Raw genomic sequence first — 24,296 nt, 5'->3', positions numbered from 1 at the left:
TGAGTCAAATAATTAACTTATGTTTTAATTACATGTAATATATCTGTATAGTAGTGTACATGCACATTGGTTTTGTACATGATTTTGCTATGTAAATACACAATAAGACATAACAGATTTTAATATGAATATTCTTGTAACATTCATAATTACATAGGTGAAACACCCTATGCCATGTGAGATTAGAGACAAGAAAAATTTGATGTACTAAGAGTAAGCTGAATGCAGTAGTTTCTGTAATTCATTACACATAGCTCTTATAGGACCACTAATCACCATAGAGCCACTAACCTAGTACTATGCAATGTGGGATTGTCACAATTTAAGTCAGTGGGACTGAAGCTAGAACTGTGTGCTGAGCAGGGGCAGGCTGGGCTGGGGGGCAGGGGGGTTATCTGCCCCCCGGGCTGGTGCCATAGTGGGCTAACTTGGGCTGTGTCACTAGGCCACCTGCATTTTTTCCCTTTAAAATAGGCCACTGAGTCAAGTCTTTCCCACCGAGCTAAAATTTGCCAGCCGTCCCCTGGTACTGAGACTAAGGGGTATATTTACTAAACTGCGGGTTTGAAAAAATGGAGATGTTGGCTATAGTAACCAATTAGATTCTAGCTGTCATTTTGTAGAATGCACTAAATAAATGACAGCTAGAATCTGATTGGTTGCTATAGGCAACATCTCCACTTTTCCAAACCTGCAGTTTAGTAAATCTAGCCCTTATGCTATAGAGTATTGTATCCCAGTTTTATGCATGCAAAAAAAGGTATCCCAGATAGAACGAGCATCCAGATAACGAATGGGTGTTAATAAGCAGGATTACTTGGATAATTGCCAGTTACTATACAATGCAGATATACTGTGATGTCCAACACTTCCCTCCAGTAATGCTGTTAATGAGAATGCAGAAACGAGTGCTGCTCAGTCAAAGGAAAGCTGACAGCTTGTTTAGCCAGTGGTTCTGGTTAATGAGCAGACTGAAGTGTCTGATAAAGGGTTAGGTGGCTCACACTTACAGTATAGCATTTGTGCAAATACTTTTACCTCCATTCCTATTGTTAACCCCATGTTTGTAGGTTTACATGAATGACATGAAAATGGTTTGTTTTGATAAAGCATTAATTTGTTAAAGAAATAAACGTAGGAAGCAGTTCATTTAAAAGAAATCGCACACATTACCGCATAATAATAATAATTATCATTATCATCATCATTTATTTATGCAGGGCTGTACAGTAGGGAAGTAGAGCATATTACAAAAACATAGAGGGCCAATAGGCAAGATGTAAAATAAGTATGGACAGTACAGTGGCTCAGTGGTTAGCACTTCTGCCTCACAGCGCTGGGGTCATGTGATTCCCAACCGGGGCCTTATCTGGGTGAAATTTATTCTCCTGTGTTTGTGTGGGTTTCCTCCGGGTGTTCTGGTTTCCTCCCACACTCCAAAAACATACTGGTAGGATAATGGGCTGGTGTCAAAATGAATCCTAGTCTGTGTATGTTAGGGAATTTAGACTGGAAGTTTCAATGAATGACAGCTGCATAATTAATTAGTGGTGCTAAATAAATGATAATGATGAAGTATGGCAAGAAATGAAGCGTAACCCTGTATAATGTAATAGGTAAGATATATAACAAATAAGTGTCGTACAGAACATGAAAGAGGCATGCTAGAAGGACACATAGATGGACAAGTTGGACGCTGATAAGAGTGTACAATCTAATGGGGTCGGGTGATGACCACATAAAAGGCTGAAGCATTAATTCCTTTCTATTCGAATAACATTTCGATTCTCTACAGATTACCTTATTTGTCTGCCAATTTTTGACACATTTAATATTTGCACATCTATGGGTAATGTTCCTTTATAGTTTTTTATCATTTTTATATTTATTTTTTTTAACAGGGTGGCAAAGGAGAAGACCCCCACCCCCACTCCAGTTCCCCGTCATACCAACAAAGACAGGTCAGCGTTGTATTTTCACTATGATATCACTATCTTTACTTATAATCTAGACCTTATAAGTTAATATTTAATGATGCTGAGTATTTAAAATGGAAAATATTTACGTTATAGTCATATTTGTTAGACATATCATGATTGGGGTTGTAGTATAGGAAGATCGATTTTCTACCTGCCGGGGCATGCTGGGATTTGTGGTGCTATAACAACTAATGGCCCACATGTTGCATAGCCTTCCTTAGGCAATCCCTCTGAAAGAGAACTTTTGAGTCTCAAAGAGTCTTGTAGGATGATGTGGGTTGAAGTGGACAATCTGTAAAATGAAAGTGACTGAGCATAGATCTGGGAGTCTGTGCTTGGCAATGCCTCATTTTATTATTCATAATTCCATATATTACAGTATATAGTGTAGGGATTCTAGGTGATAAAATGCACTTCCAAATTCAAACAGCTCATCTGTAACAATACTGGTGGTATGACCTGAAGTCCAATGGCCGAGTAGAAATACAGCGAGTAGTCAGACGTTTGCCGGGTCGGTACACAAGCGGCTAGTCAGACGTTTGCCGGGTCGGTACACAAGTAGGTAGTCACGAATGTAAGGAAGTGTGGCAAGTAACAGGAGCTAAGCAGGAAAAATACTCAAGAACACATCTAGGGGTAAATGTATGAAAGTCCGATTTCTGCAAGTCGCCGGAAATCGGCGACTTTGCAGGTAAAATTTAAAGCGGCGATGGCTTGTAAAGCCAAGTTTGCCTTTACAAGCCATCGCCCCTTTAAATTTTCACTGCAAAGTCGGCAATTTCCGGCGACTTGCAGAATTCGGACTTTCATACATTTACCCCCTGATCCAGGAAGTGCCTATTACAGGCCCAAACCGGAAACAGGTTCCAAGATGGCTTCTCTTTGATGCCATATTGTCCGTCTTGGAAAAAAACAAATTTAAGGGCAAGTTTACAAATATAGAGACCTCTAGTGGTCGGAGTCATTTCTTACATAATCAGTCTCTATTTTTTTGTTTCATGGATTGTTCTGTTCTTCTCTATACACTTTATATTCTTTATTTTATGCACTTGTTATAACCTAGTAGTGAACTTTGATTTGTGACTGTTATTGACTGCTAAAACTAAATTACATTTTGTCCTTGTACTTTTTGTTATTAGTGAGAAGTCACTAACGGAACTTCCCCTCATTGTAATCTCTCCCGAGCTGAAAAACAATAGGTATGTGGCTATTAATGGAGGGTGGAAATTAATATATTACAAGATAATGTATTACAAAGAGCAATGAAACTGACACCTAGTAGGCATAGTGGGGAACGTCTCTCTTTGGGGAATAGGCAGTGAACAGTCAAGAGAGAGAGAGAGAGAGAGAGCGCAGTTTCCACTGTGCTGACTATGCGAAGGCCACATGCTGAACTTAATATATTAAATGTCTTCTGGTACAAGTCTTTGTCTTTCTAAGATATAATACTGACACTTTCTGGGTCTGTATAAAGCTTAATTTAGCGCTTACTGTAAAAAATAGGATTTAGGAATTATGAGTCAAACAATACAAGTCTTTGATTAAGGCACCGGTAAGGCGTATCGCGTACGCCTTACCGGTGCCTTAATGGTATTTCATTCTACTTTGATTAAGCAGATTAATGATGATCTGAAGCTCATTCTGTCGCTTCTTCTATGGTGCATGTGTATCTATGTGTATGTATGGTGAATGTGTATATATGTATGGTGCATGTGTATGTATGTATGTATGTATGTATGTATGTATGTATGTATGTGTATCTATGTATGGTGCATGTGTATCGTTGTGTATGTATGGTGCATGTGTATATATGTATGGTGCATGTGTATGTATGTATGTATATATGTATGTATGTATGTGTATCTATGTATGGTGCATGCGTATCGTTTTGTATGTATGGTGCATGTGTATCTATGTATGGTGCATGTGTATCTATGTGTATGTATGGTGCATGTGTATGTATGTCTATCTATGTATGGTGCATGTGTATCTATGTGTATGTATGGTGCATGTGTATGTATGTCTATCTATGTATGGTGCATGCGTATCGTTGTGTATGTATGTGTATCTGTGTATCTATGTATGGTGCATGCATATCTTTGTGTATGTATGTGTATCTATGTATGGTGCATGTGTGTGTATGTATGTCTATCTATGTATGGTGCATGCGTATCGTTGTGTGTGTGTATGTATGTGTATCTGTGTATCTATGTATGGTGCATGCGTATCTTTGTGTATTTATGTGTATCTATGTATGGTGCATGCAATCATTCTCATTTTTTGTGATGTTATTCAGTCCGAATCAGCCTTTGAAACCAGAAGCTGTCAATACAGTGAGTGAGACAAGATACAGAGTTTCGGAAATCTTGGATGAACCAGAGTTGAATCCCTACAATAATCCGTAAGGAGAAAAGAAGAAGTCTTATTATTGCATTGTTTAGTAATATAGTATAAATTAGGCTATTGGGCGATACCCTACAACACACACAACATTTTTACTGTGAAGGTTTAACGTGTAACATGTAACATGTACTTGATGTGCATTTGTCGTTTTTAATTCAACCACACTAACTATAGCTCAGGATAGCATTGTGGATAATACTAACTTGCCACTAACTCTGCCATCCCAACTTCATAATCGTGATGGCATGTTTACTCTTTTATCCACGTGAAATATAATTATATGAATAATATTACATGAGCAGTACATACTCCATTAGATATATTTTAGCACAGACTCCTGCATTCGGCATGATGCTCTTACACTTTCATTTTCCCTGACAGTCTAAATCACTGTGTGAGATTTTTTTTGTTTCCGATAACACAATACAGTATCCCAGTAGAAATCAAAATTGTGGTATTTGTCAATATTTGTCACCAGATTAATATCAGACTCGGGAAACAGAACTGTGAGCGGTACAACCACCGAGACGCGGTACGAGCGCTCAAGAACACCTGAACCCAAGTCAGAGAGAAGCAGCTCTCCCAGGTTATTAGTTCTCCATATTAAGTATTATTTTCATAATCACTGATGTATGGTCATTTATTATACTGCATGGCCATTATCATCATCATCACCATTTATTTATATAGCGTCACTAATTCCGCAGCGCTGTACAGAGAATTCATTCCCATCAGTCCCTGCCCCATTGGAGCTTACAGTCTAAATTCCCTAATATTGACACACACTCGCACACAGATAGAGAGAGAGGGAGAGACTAGGGTCAATTTTGATAGCAGCCAATTAACCTACCAGTATGTTTTGGAGTGTGGGAGGAAACCAGAGCACCCGGAGGAAACCCACGCAAACACGGGGAGAACATACAAAGAACATACAAACTCCACACAGATAAGGCCATGGTTGGGAATTGAACTCATGACCCCAGTGCTGTGAGGCAGAAGTGCTAACCACTAGGCCACTGTGCTGCCCGACCACATGCAGGACCACATCTTACTATAGCATGTCAGTTTAGTGACATGTTTAATGAACCTTGTCGTCCTTATTAATGTCGTTACAGTAAAGTATAAAAGTTCAATTATGTGATCAGATTTTCCAAAGTACTTCACTCAAATCTTGAAAAGTCACTGACACCTTCCAAGGAGGTCACCGTCACCATTTCTAAGGTCACATTCTTAGCATATCTTGCCATCCTCACAAGTACAAGATTACTTTACAAATGATTTATTACAAGTGAGCTTGAAGTGCTTATTAAAGGGGTTGGGTACGAAATTACGATAAAGAATATTCCGACAAGGGTTAAATCAGCAATAAAATGTAATCACCTTCTACATTTTATAGCGACATTGAAAATATTTAGACTTGCCTAATAAGTGACATGTTTGATTTCCGACCTCCCTTTCCGACCTCCCAAGAGAGTGCAGGTGCTTGATATATAGACACCATTAACCTTAACTTATTAGTCAAGTCTGAATTTTTTTCAATGTCGATATAATCACCTTCGGCATTTTATTGTCGATTTAGCCCTTGTCAGACTAATCACTACGCTAAATTTGACTATCACCGTATCAAAGATTACAACCATTTGTGAATTTCTAATTCACTGTGCGCCAGTTTATTTCACACATCATCATCATCATCATTTATTTATAGAGCGCCAGCAAATTCCGTAGCGCTTGACAATTGAGGACAAACATAGTAATACACAATACTGGGTTATACAGACATAATTAATTACCTGTAGCCTTAAAAAGCACAAAAGTCTGTTGACCATGTCAACCACAGATGAATAATAAATATTTATATTACAACAATATCTGCATTTCCATTTTAGATTTTAAACGTAAAAATTGCAATAACAGTTACAATAAAAACAAAGCATTTCTGTTGTCATATAATGGTATTTGCTCTCAGTATATAGAAGGCTGTGTCAATCTTGAGGCCAGTTGAGTATTTTACTTCTGAGGATTGAGAAACGTGGGACAGAAGTGGTTCAGCTCATCTGTGGCCCTTTGTTAAAGGTCTACATTCACTTTTCTATTACAGGCCTACCCCACGTCCCCGAGAAAACACTACCACTACCGTTACAGAATCTAGATACCGCGTTCCAGAGACTCTGGAAGACACAATGCTGGAATCAAGCCCCGCCAGGTATTTTAGATTTTCCGTACATATTTAATGTGAGCTCAGTTCATACAACTATTAGCATGTTGAACGATTACAGTAAAACCAGCCCTAGTAATTGCTCATGTACTGAGGTATGCCTTCTTCAGCTAGATCTACAGCACGCATGAGTCAGTGGAATGCCCCCATACTTGTATTTTGGTTGGTATTTTCTCTCTTCACTAGGTGTGACATTAGAGCTCTGACAGAAATGTCACTAGTAAAAACTGTATTTACCAAGTAAAGGGTTAAACTGGTGTATACTGTGAATGAGACATATACTCTTCAGTTAAACAACTTTATTGTCGTACATGAATTGTTGTAGTTATTGGGTCGCCGTTTATATGGATCTGTCGCACTCCCATCAATCTGCATTTTTGATTTTAAACATTGATTACTTTTTGTGTCAAAGTCAAATCCAACGTCATACTGCTGGTTGCTATGGTGGCTCCTGCATAGCAACCACAGCACTGTAATATGTGAGAGTCCCTTTATAACAGGGACTGGAAGTACGGTTAATGTCTGCCCAATAATTATCAAGCTTGACTAGCAAAGACCTGGGGGTAAATGTATCAAGCTGAGAGTTTTTCAGTGGGTTTGAAAATACAATCAGATTCTAGCTATCATGTATTTAGTACTTTCTACAAAACGATAGTTAGAATCTGATTGGTTGCTATAGGCAACATCTCCACTTTTCAAACCCGCCGGAAAACTCTCAGCTTGATACATTTACCCCCTGGTCAGAACCAGGGAATTTGCGTGGTCTTTACCTGTGCCTTCTTATCCACCATTTTCATAGCTGGGGTCCTGGGCCATTTGTTCTCACTGGACAACAGAAGCTACAACAGACTGTGATCAGACACAGTCAAGTGATACAAAGTCCCAGGTCTACATTTAGATCTTTACTATACTCCCACAAATGACAAAGGAAGCAACGATCTTCCTGTAAGTTAATTTCAAATCTTACTAACTCGGTAATTCATGTTGTTGTAGTTGCACATTCGCCAATGTGTCCTTCTAACACGATGGTATATGTAGTTCATCTGAGAAGGTTCATGCTTTCCATCTACCCCAAATATTCCTGGGTGACACATCTGGGAAGGGAGTTGTCCACAATACAAGTTACAAGGATGGTGACTGGCCCCGGGACAAAAAAAAGAGACATTTTTGGCTATGTGTTGACCGTAGTTTACACTTATTGTATGTGGATTGTCAGCATTCCCAGCATTCTTTGGGCTGGTGTGGTCACCTCTTTGAAGGAGTTGGCGCTACCAAAGAACTGGTTCCTCCAGCATTCTGTGCTGCTAAAGCTGATTAATCATCTTGATATGTTATCTACGTGTACGCACAGCTGAACAGTATAGATTAGTGTAATCATAAATTCTTTCTCTTACAATAATAGAATGTTGCGATTTAAGACCCATTTTCTGCCTAACAGTAAAATATTAATGGGACATCCTCCTATGTTATTATATAATACATTTCAAATAAACCCCAGTTTAATAGGACTTGACTATAAACACAATTATTTACGTGAAGCAAATTATTCACATAAAGCGAGTTACGATCAAGCACAGAGCCAAGTATTTGGTTACTGTAAACTCTTCCTAAAGCCAAGTTCACATAATGTAGAACCTATTATTAAATAGTTAACCTGTGACTTACAGAAATGGTCTCAGGTTTTATGTGGGCTGTATACAAATATACTCATGAAAATGCAGCCTATCAACGCACTGATACTAGGAGTACCACGGAAGCACAGTGCCTAATTACTCAGAAGTGTCACTTGGCCCTAGCGAATTAAAATGCAGAATTATTGGTTCAGAACACAAGATGTCTGCCTCCGCTGTGTAAAGGCGACACTTTAATTGGACTATACACTGTTCAGGCCCAGTTCTTTACATCTGGTTATTTATCCTGCCGTGTCTTGTAACAATATTGTTATCCTCTTGTTCATTGTCCTTTTGTGATTACATCATACTTACTAACCTTTTACTCTTTCACCCTGGGAGATCTCGGAGGGGAGGTGGTGAAGTGTGTGGGTGGAGTGGGCAGGGTGCGGTGAATTGCACCATTTTAGCCCTGCGCCGCAATGACGCCAGCGGGTCATTTTGCCACAGTGGTGGGTCCAAAATGTTGCGATTCACCGTGAAATGCATCATGGAAGCTCCCATCCTGCCCACTTCAGCAGGAAGTGGGCAGGATGCAAACGAATGGCCCGCTCTCCCGGGAGTCAGGGAGATCTATCCGGATTTCGGGAGTCTCCCGGACGTTCTGGGGAGAGTGAGCAAGTATGGATTAGATAGTAAACAACATAGATGTAATACACACTGTAAGTGAATATTTAAACAATTTAAAAAAAAGTGTGCAAGTGTCTTGGTCTTGCAAAGGTGCGCCAGAATGGTCCGCTTAGAGCACACCTAGTTGCATTGTCACCCCCCTCCGCTCTCAAGAGATGCTTCTGCACCTTAGAAGAGCGTCAAGTGTGCGGAGAGGCGGTAAAATCTCCAGTCGCTATATGGAATGTGTAAACTTCACATCAGAATTCCATCTTCTACTAACATCACCCCTTCAGGATATAAACTTTTCCTTTTTTTTACTATACAGTGGAGGATTTGCACTTTGTAAATTACTTTCTCTTAGTGCACGTTGCAGATCAGCTAAGGGGTTAACATACAGTAACAGCCGATGTTGTGTTACAGGACTGTTACATATGGGTAATACGGAGCTTTCTGCTGCTAGTCACCACGGATTAAGAAACTGCCCATTCTACACTGATTCATTGACCATTCAATCACCTACCTCGTGTGACCCTTCTCATATTGTCATGAAGACCCCGAGAAAAATACAACTGAAAAAATCAAATATTAAATAAATTCCCCTCTGTTTACTTCTCTGTATTTAAACTGTTATTTATATCTGTAATATAGGGTTACTCCTAAATAGAAATAAGTTAAAATAATTAAAATAAGACATCAAACAAGCAATAGGGGAATCATGATTAAGAGAGATCTAAGTTGTGATTTGTTCAGGTAATACTTCATATCTTTCCCTTGCTTTTTACACAGCTGTATTATATAGCATCTTCTTCTGACAAATAGATACTGAGATGCACTTGCCTCATTGTTTCAGAGCAATTAAGATGCAACAGTCAGATTATTAGGTCAAAGATTCTAATTAAAAGTCCTCACCAGGTAATCAATATGATGGAATTAATGCCAATTTAAAATGACATGCATACATTTAATTCCAAATACGCAGGAAGTATTTTATAGCAACATGAGCATTTTTAATTACATTCTTATGCGGTAATGTGCTTTCAACAGAGATCACGAATGTCCCTTGTTCAATCTTAGAAACATGTAATCACAATGCTCAGTTTTGTGGTCTTAGGGCTAGATTTACTAAGCTGCGGGTTTGAAAAAGTGGGGATGTTGCCTATAGCAACCAATCAGATTCTAGCTATCATTTTGTAGAAGGAACTAATTAAATGAAAGCTAGAATCTGATTGGTTGCTATAGGCACATCCCCACTTTTTCAAACCCTCAGCTCAGTAAATCTAGCCCTTAGTGTGACAACAATTTAAGGAGACAAGTCTCTTTTCTTATTCTCTATCTGATCGTTTTAAAGGAGCGTAATTAAACAAAAGTGCTACAGATTTATGTAACATGAATGTCCATTGCTTGTGTCATGAATTTTGTATCCAAGTCAGAGATCAGGAACCTGTGGCTCATAAGAAGATACTGGGACTTGTAGTTCCACACGTTTCATTAGCCTGCTCTGTGAACACGTGATACCAACAGATGTTGTTGCATAACTTAAGCAGTTCCTTAGTAATGTTGCCAACAGTGTATTTTGCTGCACTATTCATGTCAGTGATTGTTCATCTCTTAAACAGATCCAACTCACGTACAACAGTTACTACAACCCGCTCCACAGATCCCGTATACACAGAGTATTTAGAGGAAGCTGACACAAGATCCACAAGGTAAGAAGAAGGGGGTGGGCCTAAGATTAACCAATCCAGTGATTCATTCTGCGAATCATTTCAATTTGAACCAGTTAAAGCTTCCACATAATCGTCCAATTACAATGCTGAAGAAATTTCAATTTATGTCTTGGATGATTATATTGCTAATCTTGAGTAATAAAAAAATCAAAATATTTTTGTTGAGTCTGCCGAAATAAAGATGGATGAAATAGTGCTGCTCAAACCTGGCATCCTAAACTCACTAGGAGCAATCGCCTTGTTAGGGGGGTGACAATGTGTGATAGGGAGAGGGAGTACTTAATCTCCACCTTGGGGTATATCCAGGGTCATAACTCACAATCACTGGACCCCATAGCAAAGTTTTATGGAGTGGGGGCTGATCAGGGAAGGGCTGGCAAATTTTAGCCTGGGGGTAAGGCTCGACTCAGGAGCCTATTAGCAACATTTTAAAGGGAAAAAAATGCAGATGGCCCAGGGACCCAACCCTGAGGTCTTCTGCCTCCAAGTCGGAGGCAGAAGACCCAAGCCTTCTGCCTCCTGCCCCCAGCCTGCCCCTGGGGCTATTGTATATCTATTTACTGTACCAGAACCCCCTTCTGATCGTCTGAGCATTTAAACAGGCCAGCGGATGGGCAGTGCGCCTCTTCAGGTATTTCTCACCTCTCTGCACACCTAGGAAAACTTTTAGTTTTCAAAGGTGTCTCCCGAGAGCAGAGAGTAGGCCTGCACTTTGATCTGCTGTACATCCAGTGCGTTCCATAAATGAAGGCCAGTGTGTTTCTCTATTTTCAACAGGTGAATTCAGACAAAAGTCCTATTTCAAGTATTAGAAGTTATTTCAGTAAGTTCTAATATCCAGCATAATGATTTTAACGACACCACATCAGTTTTGAGAGGAGTTACCTTTTTAAGTCTTGACTTTATGATGTTCTGGATATGCAGCAGAAAAGATGTATTGATTTACTGCACAAGAGCATTGCTGGTTATATGCTATAATTTCCAAACACTGACAATACCTTGTTAATTCTAGAACCGTATCCAGTGCAAGGGAAAAGATTACCACAACCACCACCGTGGAGACCCGCTATGAGAATAATTCCTCTGGGGAAGCCAGTCAGTACGATCCTCAGTCCGGGTAATGTTTTATTTCATATTTCACAGAATAGTGGTAAAATGGGACCTGTTACTAGTCATGTTTTTGTTAGTGAAAATTAGTAGGTTAAACTGTTTGTTAGAACAGTTTGCAAAAGTGAGTTAAAGTGATAAACTTAAGCTTCTGTGATGGACCTAGTGTGATATAACGAGATTAGCAAATGTAGCTATTACAATTTAGAGAAGCAAATGAGTGATATAACTTCCTCATGCAGTTATGTCTATTTTGGCTGACAAATTTAAAGTACAACATATCATAGAGCATAGTGACCCTTGTTACACTCTTACAGATTCTTAAATTATGTAGAGTCTATAATGTTTTCTATTATCTCTAGATAATGCACTGATCCTGACATGATCATTAAATTAAACTTTCTTTTACAAACTGAACCATTATGATGAATTCCATAAACCAAATCTGTTCACTAGTAGAAATATATGGAACCCAAGAAATTCTATCAGTGCAGATTGACCCGAATTTGGAAGCCAACTTGCCAATCACCAAATCTTGCGAACCACAGTTTTTCTACCAACTCGGTGATACACTGGTCCAAGTCGGTGACTAGCAAATAACCCAATTTTCACAATTCAAGTGGTTTTATTTTAAGTGGAATTGGCTGTAGGCTCTACAGCAAAACAAGGAATGTCCTAAAAATGAGCATTCTCTGTCTACCCCACCCCTTAGATTGTACGCTCCTTTGAGCAGGGTCATCTCTCCTCCTGTCTTCACCACTTTTAACTCTGCTCTCCAGCTACCTAGCCCTCCTCCTCGAGGACCCTCTTCCCCCCGTCCACCCTCTTCCCCCCGTCCACTCTCGCTTCCTCCTCTCCCCTCTGGGGGTTTCCCTGTCATCCGTGCCCTCCCTCTTGGGCTCCGTCGTATGTGGACCTTCCCCTCTCCCCCGCCCCTAGCTGTGCTTTGAGCTCACTGAGTTACTGTGCTTATTGTTTACTGTACTGTGCTGTCTCACCTCGTATTGTAATTTCGTATGTCCCTGTACGGCGCTACGGACACCTAGTGGCGCCCTATAAATAAAAATTAATAATAATAATAATAATAATAATACCTTATTTTAGTAATCATGCTCCAAAAAATAAAATCTTGTTTTTGCACTGGTCTACAAAGCTAGGTACAGTTTACACTCAGCAAGCAACAGAATCACTCTGCCAAATTTCACCCATTGAGGGAAACAATCTTGCCTGGCAAACCCATGTACTTCGGTATAAAAGTAGGGGCACCACAGTAAATCAAGTAATGTGACATCCCTAAATGTTCTATTCACCATATTTCTTGAGGGTTCTGCAAAAAATATGATGACCCAAAATTTGGATTTATCTTTCCGAATGCGTTTTTTCTCTGGTTAGCTTTTTCTGCCAATATTCCAGCGGATCATAATGAGGTGAAAGAACTATAGGGAAATTTAGGGATGGTTTCATAGTTTTCTGTACGAAAGTTACACTTCATTGTCTAGTTCAAAGATACTTCTACATTGTTTTAACACATAGTTGCCTAATCTCCCGGAATGTCCGGGAGACTCCCGAATTTTTGGGAGCTCTTCCGGACTCCTGGGAGAGCAGGGCATAGTCCCACATCATGCCCGCTTTGTTGGTGAAGTGGGTGGGGGTAATTGCGTCATCCTGGCCCGCCCCCTGTTATAATAGGCCAAAATTGATATTGTATAGCAGGGGCGGGGCCTAATGACACTTTTAAAGTGACCACGCCCCAAGACACGGCCAAGTTGAGAGATCTCCCAGAGGGGTGATCTCCAAAGTTAGTAAGTATGTTTTAACATCTAGGGGTAAATGTATCACGCTTAGAGTTTTCCGGCGGGTTTGAAAAACCAATCAGATTCTAGCTATCATTTATTTAGTACATTGTACAAAATGATAGCTAGAATCTGATTGGTTGCTATAGGCAACATCTCCACTTTTCAAAACCGCCGGAAAACTCTCTGATTGATACATTTACCCCTAATGACTTGTAAGCCCCATTTATAAGGCTATACATATGGGATACTTGTTGGTTGGCTTCTTTACGCTCCATGCACTATGGCCCGATTATTCTTTACTATTGCTACATTTAACCCACATTTCAATTGTTATTTAATTTATTAATTTACTAGGTTAACAGTCTGGTTTCTAAGTTTTTTTTATTTTTGTTGATCTTGCCTGCCACCTAGTGGACACATTTCACATCGCAAAGCACAGACACCTGAATAAACTTTGATTTAATTCTATAAAATACTAAAATGTTTTGATATAGTCCTCACAGCTACAAATATGAACTAAGTACATGCATTTATATCAATTACAGCTCAAATATTTTGAATAACACTTTGTTTTTTCTATAGCAATAAAGGAGTACTTTTTCTCAAGGAATATGTCAACACAAGAGATAATATGAATTCTCCAACCTCTGCTGGGTACGACTTATACTTAATCATCTGTGATGTGTAAATTGATATGTTATACAACATTGGGAAGAGCGGTTTCAGACAATAATGACCATGAGATTCTCATTCTGAAATATTGAAATCTCCACATGGTCTGTAAGCCGAGTGTTGCTGACACATATTTTCTTTCCCCCCGATAGAAGCTTTTCAGACTTCTCGAATGACTCAGACAGGGTATCCTACAGCAATAGCTCCAGTTATCTCTACAGCAGTGCTCCAAAAAGGTAATCTAAGAGAAAAGGAAATCAATGTATTATTGAATATGTATTTATTGTGTTTGTTGCAATAAGCAGGAATCACACTGAGCTCTTGACCAAGGGGTATCAAGCTATGGGTTTAAAAAAGTGGAGATGTTGCCTATAGCAACCAATCAGATTGTAATTATCATTTATTTAGTACATTGTACAAAATGACAGCTAGAATCTGATTGGTTGCTATAGGCAACATCTCCACTTTTTCAACCCCGCAGCTTGATAAATTTACCCCCAAATGTCATTCATATGCTCTCAGTAAATTGCTCCCTGTCCATTTGTCAATGAAGACACAATATGAGCAGCACCTCACACAATCAACTTGTTTAACTAAGTTTATTTAAAATATATACAAATCTAGAATGTGCTGTTTGAATTTCATCATGACCCAGATTTGTCTTTTATGCACTAAAATATTCATTTATGTTTTAGCCATACTAAGCAAAAGTATATAAACTGGGAAGTCAGCACTGTTTGATGAAAAAGATTTATGAATATTCACCGACACCGACTTTAAAACACACGTTCGGTGTAATGGGTACATTAGGGAACATTTATGTAAACTGACACACAGTAAACTGCAAAGATAGATCTGTAAGCCATAGAAACCAATCGGATTCTGTCATTATTAGTAGAATGATTACTATGCTGTATAGTCTTTATTTTCACTGTCGCCTGTGTACCAAGAACTGGAGGAAATCTATCAACCGAATAGTACATAGCCCCGCCTCCTGCTGCCAAGACCAGGGAGGCGGGACTATGCATATTGCATCATTAAGCCCCATACTCTACTGCTCAATGCTGCAAGTTGTGGCCCAATAGAGTGAAGGGGCGGGAGGAGCATTAAGCCCTGGCCCCACCCACTACACTAGGTAGAACTCGAAATTCAGGAGTCTCATGGAGATACTGGGAGACATCTATGAACAAGAGAGGAAAGCAGGGCATAGAGCCTAAAACCTGAGAGGCCTTAATAGGCTGCCTCAGCTGCCAGGTCCCATAGCAACTGCAATGCCCATGCATGCACTAGTTTTTATAAATGTCCCCATAATGTTTCTGACTCTGGCTTATTTGTTAACCAACAGTGGATAACTCTATTTACGGTAAACTGAATGGCTTAAATTTTCACCAGATGTGCGGACCACTGAATCTATGTTTTCATTGAATAGTATTACGGGACAAGAGCGTTATCCATGCATGCCAACTTTCAGAACTTCTCCCCCGGGAGATCCTGGGGGAGAAGTCATGTGACAGGAGGGTAGGAGGGGGCGCCTCCACTATAAAATGACAAAATTCACGGCATTGAATAGCGGGGGTGGGGCTTAATTACGCAATTAAGCCCTGCCCCTGCCATTCAATGCCATGAATTTTGACAAATCCGTGAGGTTTGCCTCCCGGGATTTCCAGGAGAGTAGGCAAGTATGGCGTTATCTACTGATAACCTATGCCAGTTAGGTTGGTGTTAATCTGCTCCCTCTCAGTATAAGATCAGAGATCTGTTCCACAGAAGATTCGCCTCATTCCGCCGGATTTCTCACATTTCTCAGCAAGAATTCAGCCCACATTTTCTGTCCAGCCCAGAATGAATCTATAATGTTTGTTAAACTCAGACTTCCCCATTATTATATCCCAAACACAGAGCAGAACGACTTGACAGCGTCATCCTCCCAGCTATATTTACAGACTACTAAAATATACAAATAGGTGGGGAATGGCCTGTAGCAGAACTGAACCTCTATTGACGTGAAATCCCAATGCAGCTCTGCTCACCTGTACTCACTGTCCTCTATAAGTAAAACTCTCTAATTTATCTTACTATAGTGAACACCACCCAAAACCAAATTTTATGTTCCGGACGTCTTTGTTGATCATTTTAAATGATCTATATATCATTAGAGGTAATTTATGAACAGCACAAGTACAATAGCGCTGCTCAGATTTAAGACATAAATTATGTATTTTAGGAAAAACATATAAAGGTTTAAATGGATACAGGTGGATCTCCTAAAGTAGACATAGTTTGGACTGGATGTGACTTTTATCGTTTCCACTATGTGCATATTTCAGAGTGCAAAACGTGGCCTTGATGGGTCTGAAGTAGGTGCCACTGTGCAGGTCTGCAACTTTGCAGTTCATAAATGACCATTATTGTCTTTTTTAAACACATTATTTAAATACTCAGATTGCTATTTTATCACATTTTGTTTACAGATTGGATGAAGGTCCCTGTACTTATTGTGGCCGCGAAATCAAAGATTGTGCAAAGATCATATTAGAACACCTTAATATCCACTGTCACGAATATTGCTTCAAGGTAATTACACCACAAGTGATTACTATGTATATACTATTTAACCGAACAAGTTGGGTTCACGTAGGGCGTACGTTTCACACATATACGGTTACTGTAACACAACTCATCAAAGATGTATAGCATTGATGACACACAGATCTCAAAGACATCAACCATGAGTACAAGGCCCTTACACCTAGGCATAGAGGGTTGGGTACGCTTTACCGATGTCCACTACTCCGACATGGAGAAGGTCTACAAAGAAATTATGAAAAAACGATATGAAAATAAACAGAATTACCTTCAACCCCGACGCTGGAGATCTCCGATGGGAGCACCAAGCTGACAGCAAGCGATTCTGATTGGAGAAGTGTTTGGCACTGCAGGCTGACGTCATTGCGACGTCTGTCAATAGAAATTTAAAGTGACAATGTCGGGTTAAGTGTTTAAACACTTAACCTAAGGGGTCCCCACATTGCCGCTTTAAATTTTAATCATACAAAAAAGGCTAAACAAAAACATTTGTTTCATTAAGTTGGAATCGGAAAAACCTGAACAACGTTTCCTCTTTCTCAGATATTGCAAATAAAGCAAACATTTTCTAGCCAGTTTTGTTACTTAGGAAAATGATTATCGTAAATTATTGATTTTCAAAGACCAGGGGGTATATTTACTAAACTGCGGGTTTGGAAAAGTGGAGATGTTGCCTATAGCAACCAATCAGATCCTAGTTGTTGTTGTGTAGAATGTACTAAATAAATGACAGCTAGAATCTGATTGGTTGCTATAGGCAACATCTCCACTTTTCCAAACCTGCAGTTTAGTAAATATACCATCAGGACTGTCCATGGATAATGCATATCAGGGCCTCATATAAACAAAGTCAATAGATGCGGCTATGCCACAGTTGTGCTTTTTTATCCGTAAATCCGTCATTGTCTAATTGTACTGATGCGACTGTTCAACCCGAGATCCAGACGATCAAAGCAACACATCTGTATAGATACCTTAGCTTTTCAGTAAACCGGTTTTTTACACCATAATAACCATAAGAACAGAATAGTAGAATAGATTTTGGGTGGAGGATCTTTTTTCTTTTAACCACCAATATAGAGGAAAAAACTAAGTTTACTTCATTATTGTCTTATGAAATATATTACAATTCAGAAGCCACTGTGAAAAGCACCCGCAGTGGAACACTTATTTTAATCTACTGACAATAAGAAAATGTTATGAAAGCAAAACAATGTTTCCTAATAAATGTGAAAAGTGTTCATTACAGTGTAAACTACTCCTTTTATTTCTGTGAGATTTGGCCATTCCTGCCCACTCTCCCGGAATTTCCAGAGGACTCCCGAATTCCGGGTACGTCCACTGGACTCTTGGGAGAACAGGCTGTTCTCCTGTATCTTGCCCACTACCTAGTAAAGATTAGGGCCTCCATGACACAATTGGCAATGAATTGCGACCATTGCCCCAGTGAAATGACACGATGCTCGACAGCCCACCTCAGTCACACTTCCCCTCCCCTCTAGGACCTCCCGGAAGGGGTAACAGAAAAAGTTGGCAAGTATGATTTAGGGGTGGTACGGGGAGGGGACTTGGCTTAATCATGTTGCATTCCAATTGGAATATTCAGTTAGTGTGCGTCAGTCTTTAAGCAAATATCTAAACTGTATGACACAGAACAGGTCTGTTAACATATTTTTACTGGAACCTTTATAATATGTTTTGGCGCTCACAACTCTAATGTTGAAAGGAAGAGATTAACAGTGGCTTAAGCCACTAGTATGGTGTAGGTATTCCTTAGTTTAGCAGTGTAAGTAGCTTGTAATATTTTAACTTACTGTCATGTTTTTTTTTGTTTTACTGATGGCCAAAAATGTTACTTATTTGTTTGTCAGTAAATTCACTGGTGGACGGCAGGTAGATATTTGCACACAGTGGAATGTATAACCTTGTTTTACAGATGCCATGTCATTGTGTTTCCTTACAGTGCGGCATTTGCAAGAAGCCAATGGGAGATTTGATTGACAGCTTGTTCATTCACCGAGATGTGGTTCACTGTGAGAGTTGTTATGACAAGCTCTTCTAGATGGATGTAAGTACATAGGAATTAATGATTTCAGTTTAAACTGCACAGAGCCATTTACCAGATTCTTGAAAAAGTCTTATGTGCAATAAAATGAACTGAGCTGCTGATATGTTTTAGCTGCATTACTGAGGGCTGTTCCATGCAGCCATTTTTCCTGGGGCTCCTCCAGTGAGCAGCATGACCAATTAGAAGCCGCAATCTCTTGGTCACGGCTTTGAAACGGACTTCTCAACTCATTCCCACCTCCTCAGTTTCCCTCCGCAGCTTTTCCCAATGTAAATAACATCTCACTTCTCTTGAAAAACCATAGGATCTCCTCTATACTATGGCTGTGTGCTGTCAAATCTAGGCAGACACAGGGCTGCCCCACCAACACATGAAGTGTCATATACAAACAGTGCGGACTCCCAATGCTTCTTTATGCGTACCAATCATCATTCATCATCATCATTTATTTATATAGCGCCACTAATTCTGCAGCGCTGTACAGAGAACTCACTCACATCAGTCCCTGCCCCATTGGAGCTTACAGTCTAACTTCCCTAACAAACAGACAGGGAGACTAGGGTCAATTTGATAGCAGCCAATTAACCTGCCAGTATGTTTTTGGAGTGTGGGAGGAAACCGGAGCACCTGGAGGAAACCCACACAAACACAGGAGAAAATACAAACTTCACACAGACCAATGCAACTACTCTAGTGCATGTCCAACTTGCGCACCCACTTCACAGTTTTTGGAAATACCCCGCTAAATCAAATTGCTCCCAGCTTTCGCGGGTTTGCGGTCCGACCTAAAAAGATACAAAACAGTAAAAATATCAATATTCAACCTACTTCAACTTTAGGACCCCAACATTCAGTTTACACTTTTATAATTTCCTCGAAAAACACCGCTTGCGTTAGACTGAGTTAGTCTTAAATGAATGATAAGGGCAAGAGGACATCAGAGCTGGCTGTATTAGGTGTCACTTCGGTGTGTTTGACCATTTTAATTACATTTGTCAAAATCCACATTCCTGCAAAAACAGGGCACCTCAGGTATAAAATGCCCCTATAGGTACTAGGAGTGAGGTTGGCTTTTCAGCACCTCTGACCAGCCTGAGATTTCATGTAAAATGGGGAACTCCTTGGCAAATACACAAACTGGAACATATCACCAGTATAATACATGATCGCCCCATTCAGTTCTCCAACACTTGGCTCCCCTACACTGCACACTATGATGACAGCCCCCACCCCACCATGTAAAGGATCAGCCTCTATACCCAACGCCCTCCTCTCGGTTTCGCTCCAGTTGTTTCACCTCTTTCTACCCATACTAACAATTCCCAGTCTCCTGTCGGCTATCCGATGTCCCTCAGATTGAATTCTTCTCCAAATTTGTAATGCTTATTAGTTTATTTACCAACTGTAAAGCTTATTTGCTATAGAGTTTGTGTCTCCTCAAACCAAATATACTTATTGTTAAATTGAAACTGTATCCCTCCCCTTCTTTCTCTTGTCTACCCCCATTGTCCCCCAACTTATTATTGTTATTTAAAAAAAAATATATTCAAAATAAAAAATTGAAACTCCTGCCTAAATACACCTTCTCCACTCCCAACAGCTCATTCAAATAATGTCATCCCATAAAATTAAATAACATTCTTACACTTAAGCATAAAAGTTGTGCGCCTAATCCACACTTAGGAAGGGCCACTCTTTATCTGCGCAGTTCATCCCATTGGACAGTGCAAAATGTTCCACTGTTGGCTCTTTTGATTCCACATTGTATTTTAGAATTTGCATTTCACTATATTTATTGTATTTGATAAGAGCTGGAACAATGACGGACACTTCATTCTGCCTTGTGGTGTGGTTCGTGATAGGACTGGGAACATTTAAGAATTAATGACACTGTCAAAACGTGCAAAATGTCATGGCCAAACACGGAATTAGGGGAATTTTACCCTTCTCTATAAAGCATCGGAATATAAGAAGTCCTGAATACAAATTGTTAACTGCCTATAGGTTTATGTGCAGGCAGATGCAGTGAATCATGCTTAAGTAGACTGCATAATTCATGACAAGCTGCAAACCAAAACACAAGGCAATCTTCTACTATATGGATTTCAGTGCAGAGATGTTTTAAAACAAACTAGGTATCTACAGAATGAAGGATGTACCTATAAGATGCAGACATGGACACAGGCAGCAAAAATATGAAATATTTATAAAAATAAAAGCCTGTTTTCTTTTTGAAAATGTCTAAGAGCTTATACATGGCTGATTCCCCTGCACTGTCCCTGTCTGTGATTCATTCTGTTTATGTTGTGCTCTACTCTACCCTTTGTAAGCGGGACCCCCAAGCATCAGTGTGTCATTGTTCTGGACCCCAGCTGTCATCTTGCACACAGGACTGGCGCTACCATTAGGTGACCATAGGCCACCAATGGTTAGGGGGCACCTAAAACACAAAATAATGTCACTCATTCAGTTTTTAATGCCCCTGCACACGTAGCGCCAGCACACGCAGCACCAGCCGCTGGAGGAGATGCAGCTGGCAGCACTTACCTTTGAAGTTGGCTGCAGCATTATGCTGGGTTGGTGGCATTTGGCTACGATGTCCCAGTTCGGCTACCATACTACCAGTTTGAGGAGCAGAGGATGCCGCTTCCACCTCCCTTCACCTAAGTGTGAAGAACAGGGGTTGGTGGCCCATCACCCAAGGGGAAGCGCTACTTCTGAGGTTGGGAGGGACTCTGCCTGGGGGGCCCACGGGGCTTAATTTGGCCCTGCTTGAGGATACAAATTGTCATGAAAGACCGCTTACTATATATATATATATATATATATATATATATATATATATATACACAGCTAAAATACAACACACAGCAGTGAAACATGTTGTTATGAAACATGGATGACATTATTATTACCATTATTATTATTATTTTATTATTATCATTATTATTTAGTAGACATACACTATTTGGAGCCATTGGAGGAGCTTATACATATAGTTCTATATACCAGAGCCAAAAGAAGGACAATTTGGAAAGAGGGACAGGAATTGTGGTCCCCAATAGGGCAGGTTACCCACTGGCATTAATCAACAAATATTATAATTGTACTAGAACATAGTATAACATTTACAGATACATATGCAAAAATATCAGGACTGTGTTCATAATTTAAAGTTATCATTATTAAATGTTTTGATAAAGTTTTTTGGACAAATCTGACATCCTGCCTCTAATCTTACTGAGCAAAATTTAGGACTATACAATGGAATCTTATATATACATAGTTATGTTTAGTTGTCCTCTTGTACTGTATATTCAAATCACCCATAAAACCAAACAAAACATGACATGCTTAGTAACAAAGACACATTCTTATTATGTAAGTTGGAAAAAAATAACTACTATGCCTTTTTAATTTTATTTAATATTTTTTCTTTTTAGATCAAGAAAAAGAAGAGCACAGAAACATCTTAATAAATATTATAGTACTGGTTACTTTTTATTGATAAGAGACGACCAAATTATCACATATTAAAGTATTTTACTTATTTTCTTCCGTTTGCATATGATAACCAAGGTATGACTTAATTACTCAGAGTAACGGTAACCTTTCTCTATAGTTTATCAAGGAATAACTGGACAACCGAAGCTGAAATGTGGGGATCTGATATATAAATGTATTTAGCATTCATTGATTATTACACATTCCATTAATGAACACGTTGTAAAACAGGTCATGTAACACAGGTGGCCAGGGGCAGATTATTGAGCGCATCGACTACACATTAAACGTACTTACCTTTGGAAAATTACACCTAAAAGTTCTGATTTCCCTCTGATCATTCTATCCTCTTCTTAACGCCTACATTTAAAATAAAAATATTAAAATCATAGACGCTATTTTTATGATTATTAACAGATTGGCACCGGTGCTTCCTATAAACCATGTAAGCAGATTTGTTGAGTGAATTGGCAAAACGATTTAATAGTGTATTTCACAGGCTTTAAGTTGTTTATACTAGCAAAGCTTACTGTGTTATTGCTACCATTGTTATGATTTCAACCCTTTTGCGCATCTATTTACATTACGCGGCTCAGCATTCCATGGCGTGATTATTTTTACAATGTCGATGGTGGATTTTACTCAGAATGCCTACTCTGCGTACGCGTTAAAATGCAAAGTGCACAATATTAGTCATGGCCTTTGTGTCTGACAGGGTATGCTCTGCCTCTTTGAAAACTGTTGTGGAAAACCAAACTTACAGTGACAATGATCTTTTCTGTGATGAAGAAAGACACAGACCTTAGAAGGAAGGAAGATATATATAGGCAAAGCGCTAGTTTTGCAAGTCAGTTTCGTAACTCTATATGATATAGGGACATGCTTTCAATAATCTTTATTTAAAATGCATCTGTTTGTTTCGGTTTGTTCTATTAAAAAAATAAATCAAGAGAAGCGTTCAGGACTACAGTCATCTAGTTACTGACATCTATATAAAAGCCAGGAGGAAACTGAGAAACTAGTGGGTTAGATATCAGGTCGTTGGTGAGTCATCTTAGCTGACTGTAGCCAGGCTTCCGCACAGACTTTGTAAATAAGTCTGAACTAAAAGGACAGGAAGCTAAAGCAATATGTGGAGCAGTCTCTTCTGTATTTTTATTTCTTAACAGCTGAAATAGAATCTCTGGAATACAACAAAGGGTTCATTAAACTATTTCAGGATGTTTGCAGCACACATTGCTTTTGAAATTAAAAATAGATGCTTCCCCTTAATGCGACCTTTTTTTTTATAAAAGGATAAATGTACAAAATAGACCCCAATGGTCTATTTTGTAACTATTACCCATATGCTATGTACAGAGTGTATCTAGCAATTACCTCTCCTGCAGATTTGAACTTTGGGGTGTCCAGGTGTATGCAGTTCCCGACCATAGGGTTTGAACAGAATAACATAACTGGCTTTTCACGCTATTCAGTTCAAACAGCTGAATGCAGACAGGTGATGGCCCAATGGGGACCAATGTAAATAGAGTACTGCATATGTATACCCCATGAAGATGTAAAGTCTCCAGACAAGATAAGTGCTAGATATAATCTGCTAGAGAGTGTACCTAGCAAACAATTAGACACATGATAGGGGTTCTACTGTTTTTGCAAAATAGAGTCTTTTATATATTTTGCACATTTAACCCATTAAAAAAATGGCTGCAAAGGCTAACGTAAAGCAGAACTGACTCCATGGGGGTATATTTATTAACCTGCGGGTTTGAAAAAGTGGAGATGTTGCCTATAGCAACCAATCAGATTCTAGCTGTCATTTTGTAGAATGTACTAAATAAATGACAGCTAGAATCTGATTGGTTGCTATAGGCAACATCTCCACTTCAAACCCGCAGTTCAGTAAATATACCCCTATGTATGTCCTTTTGTACATTACATTTAAATAACTGTTTAT

General features: G+C 39.3%; 1 protein-coding gene across 5 annotated transcripts in view; it reads left to right on the top strand.

Annotated features, from left to right (window-relative positions):
* The window catches only part of ZNF185 (zinc finger protein 185 with LIM domain), a 113,401-nt gene extending 90,668 nt beyond the window's left edge, over positions 1-22,733 (top strand). For 4 of the 5 annotated variants that reach the window (XM_075187186.1, XM_075187183.1, XM_075187184.1 and 1 more), the window contains 12 exons: positions 1,902-1,961; positions 3,119-3,178; positions 4,276-4,380; positions 4,861-4,968; positions 6,484-6,588; positions 10,499-10,588; positions 11,622-11,726; positions 14,095-14,166; positions 14,337-14,420; positions 16,656-16,758; positions 18,734-18,838; positions 22,282-22,733. In XM_075187186.1, coding sequence (XP_075043287.1) covers positions 1,902-1,961; positions 3,119-3,178; positions 4,276-4,380; positions 4,861-4,968; positions 6,484-6,588; positions 10,499-10,588; positions 11,622-11,726; positions 14,095-14,166; positions 14,337-14,420; positions 16,656-16,758; positions 18,734-18,832 — 991 coding nt within the window. In that variant the 3' untranslated portion in view covers positions 18,833-18,838; positions 22,282-22,733. The remainder of the gene's footprint in view (positions 1-1,901; positions 1,962-3,118; positions 3,179-4,275; positions 4,381-4,860; positions 4,969-6,483; positions 6,589-10,498; positions 10,589-11,621; positions 11,727-14,094; positions 14,167-14,336; positions 14,421-16,655; positions 16,759-18,733; positions 18,839-22,281) is intronic. The other variant, XM_075187185.1, reaches the window with a different exon arrangement.
* Positions 22,734-24,296: the final 1,563 nt, after the last annotated feature.

Source organism: Mixophyes fleayi, chromosome 9 (genome assembly GCF_038048845.1).
Source record: "Mixophyes fleayi isolate aMixFle1 chromosome 9, aMixFle1.hap1, whole genome shotgun sequence".
Taxonomy (NCBI): domain Eukaryota; kingdom Metazoa; phylum Chordata; class Amphibia; order Anura; family Limnodynastidae; genus Mixophyes; species Mixophyes fleayi.
The sequence above is the reverse complement of the archived record's forward strand: the minus strand, read 5'-3'. Positions and strand labels throughout refer to the sequence as shown.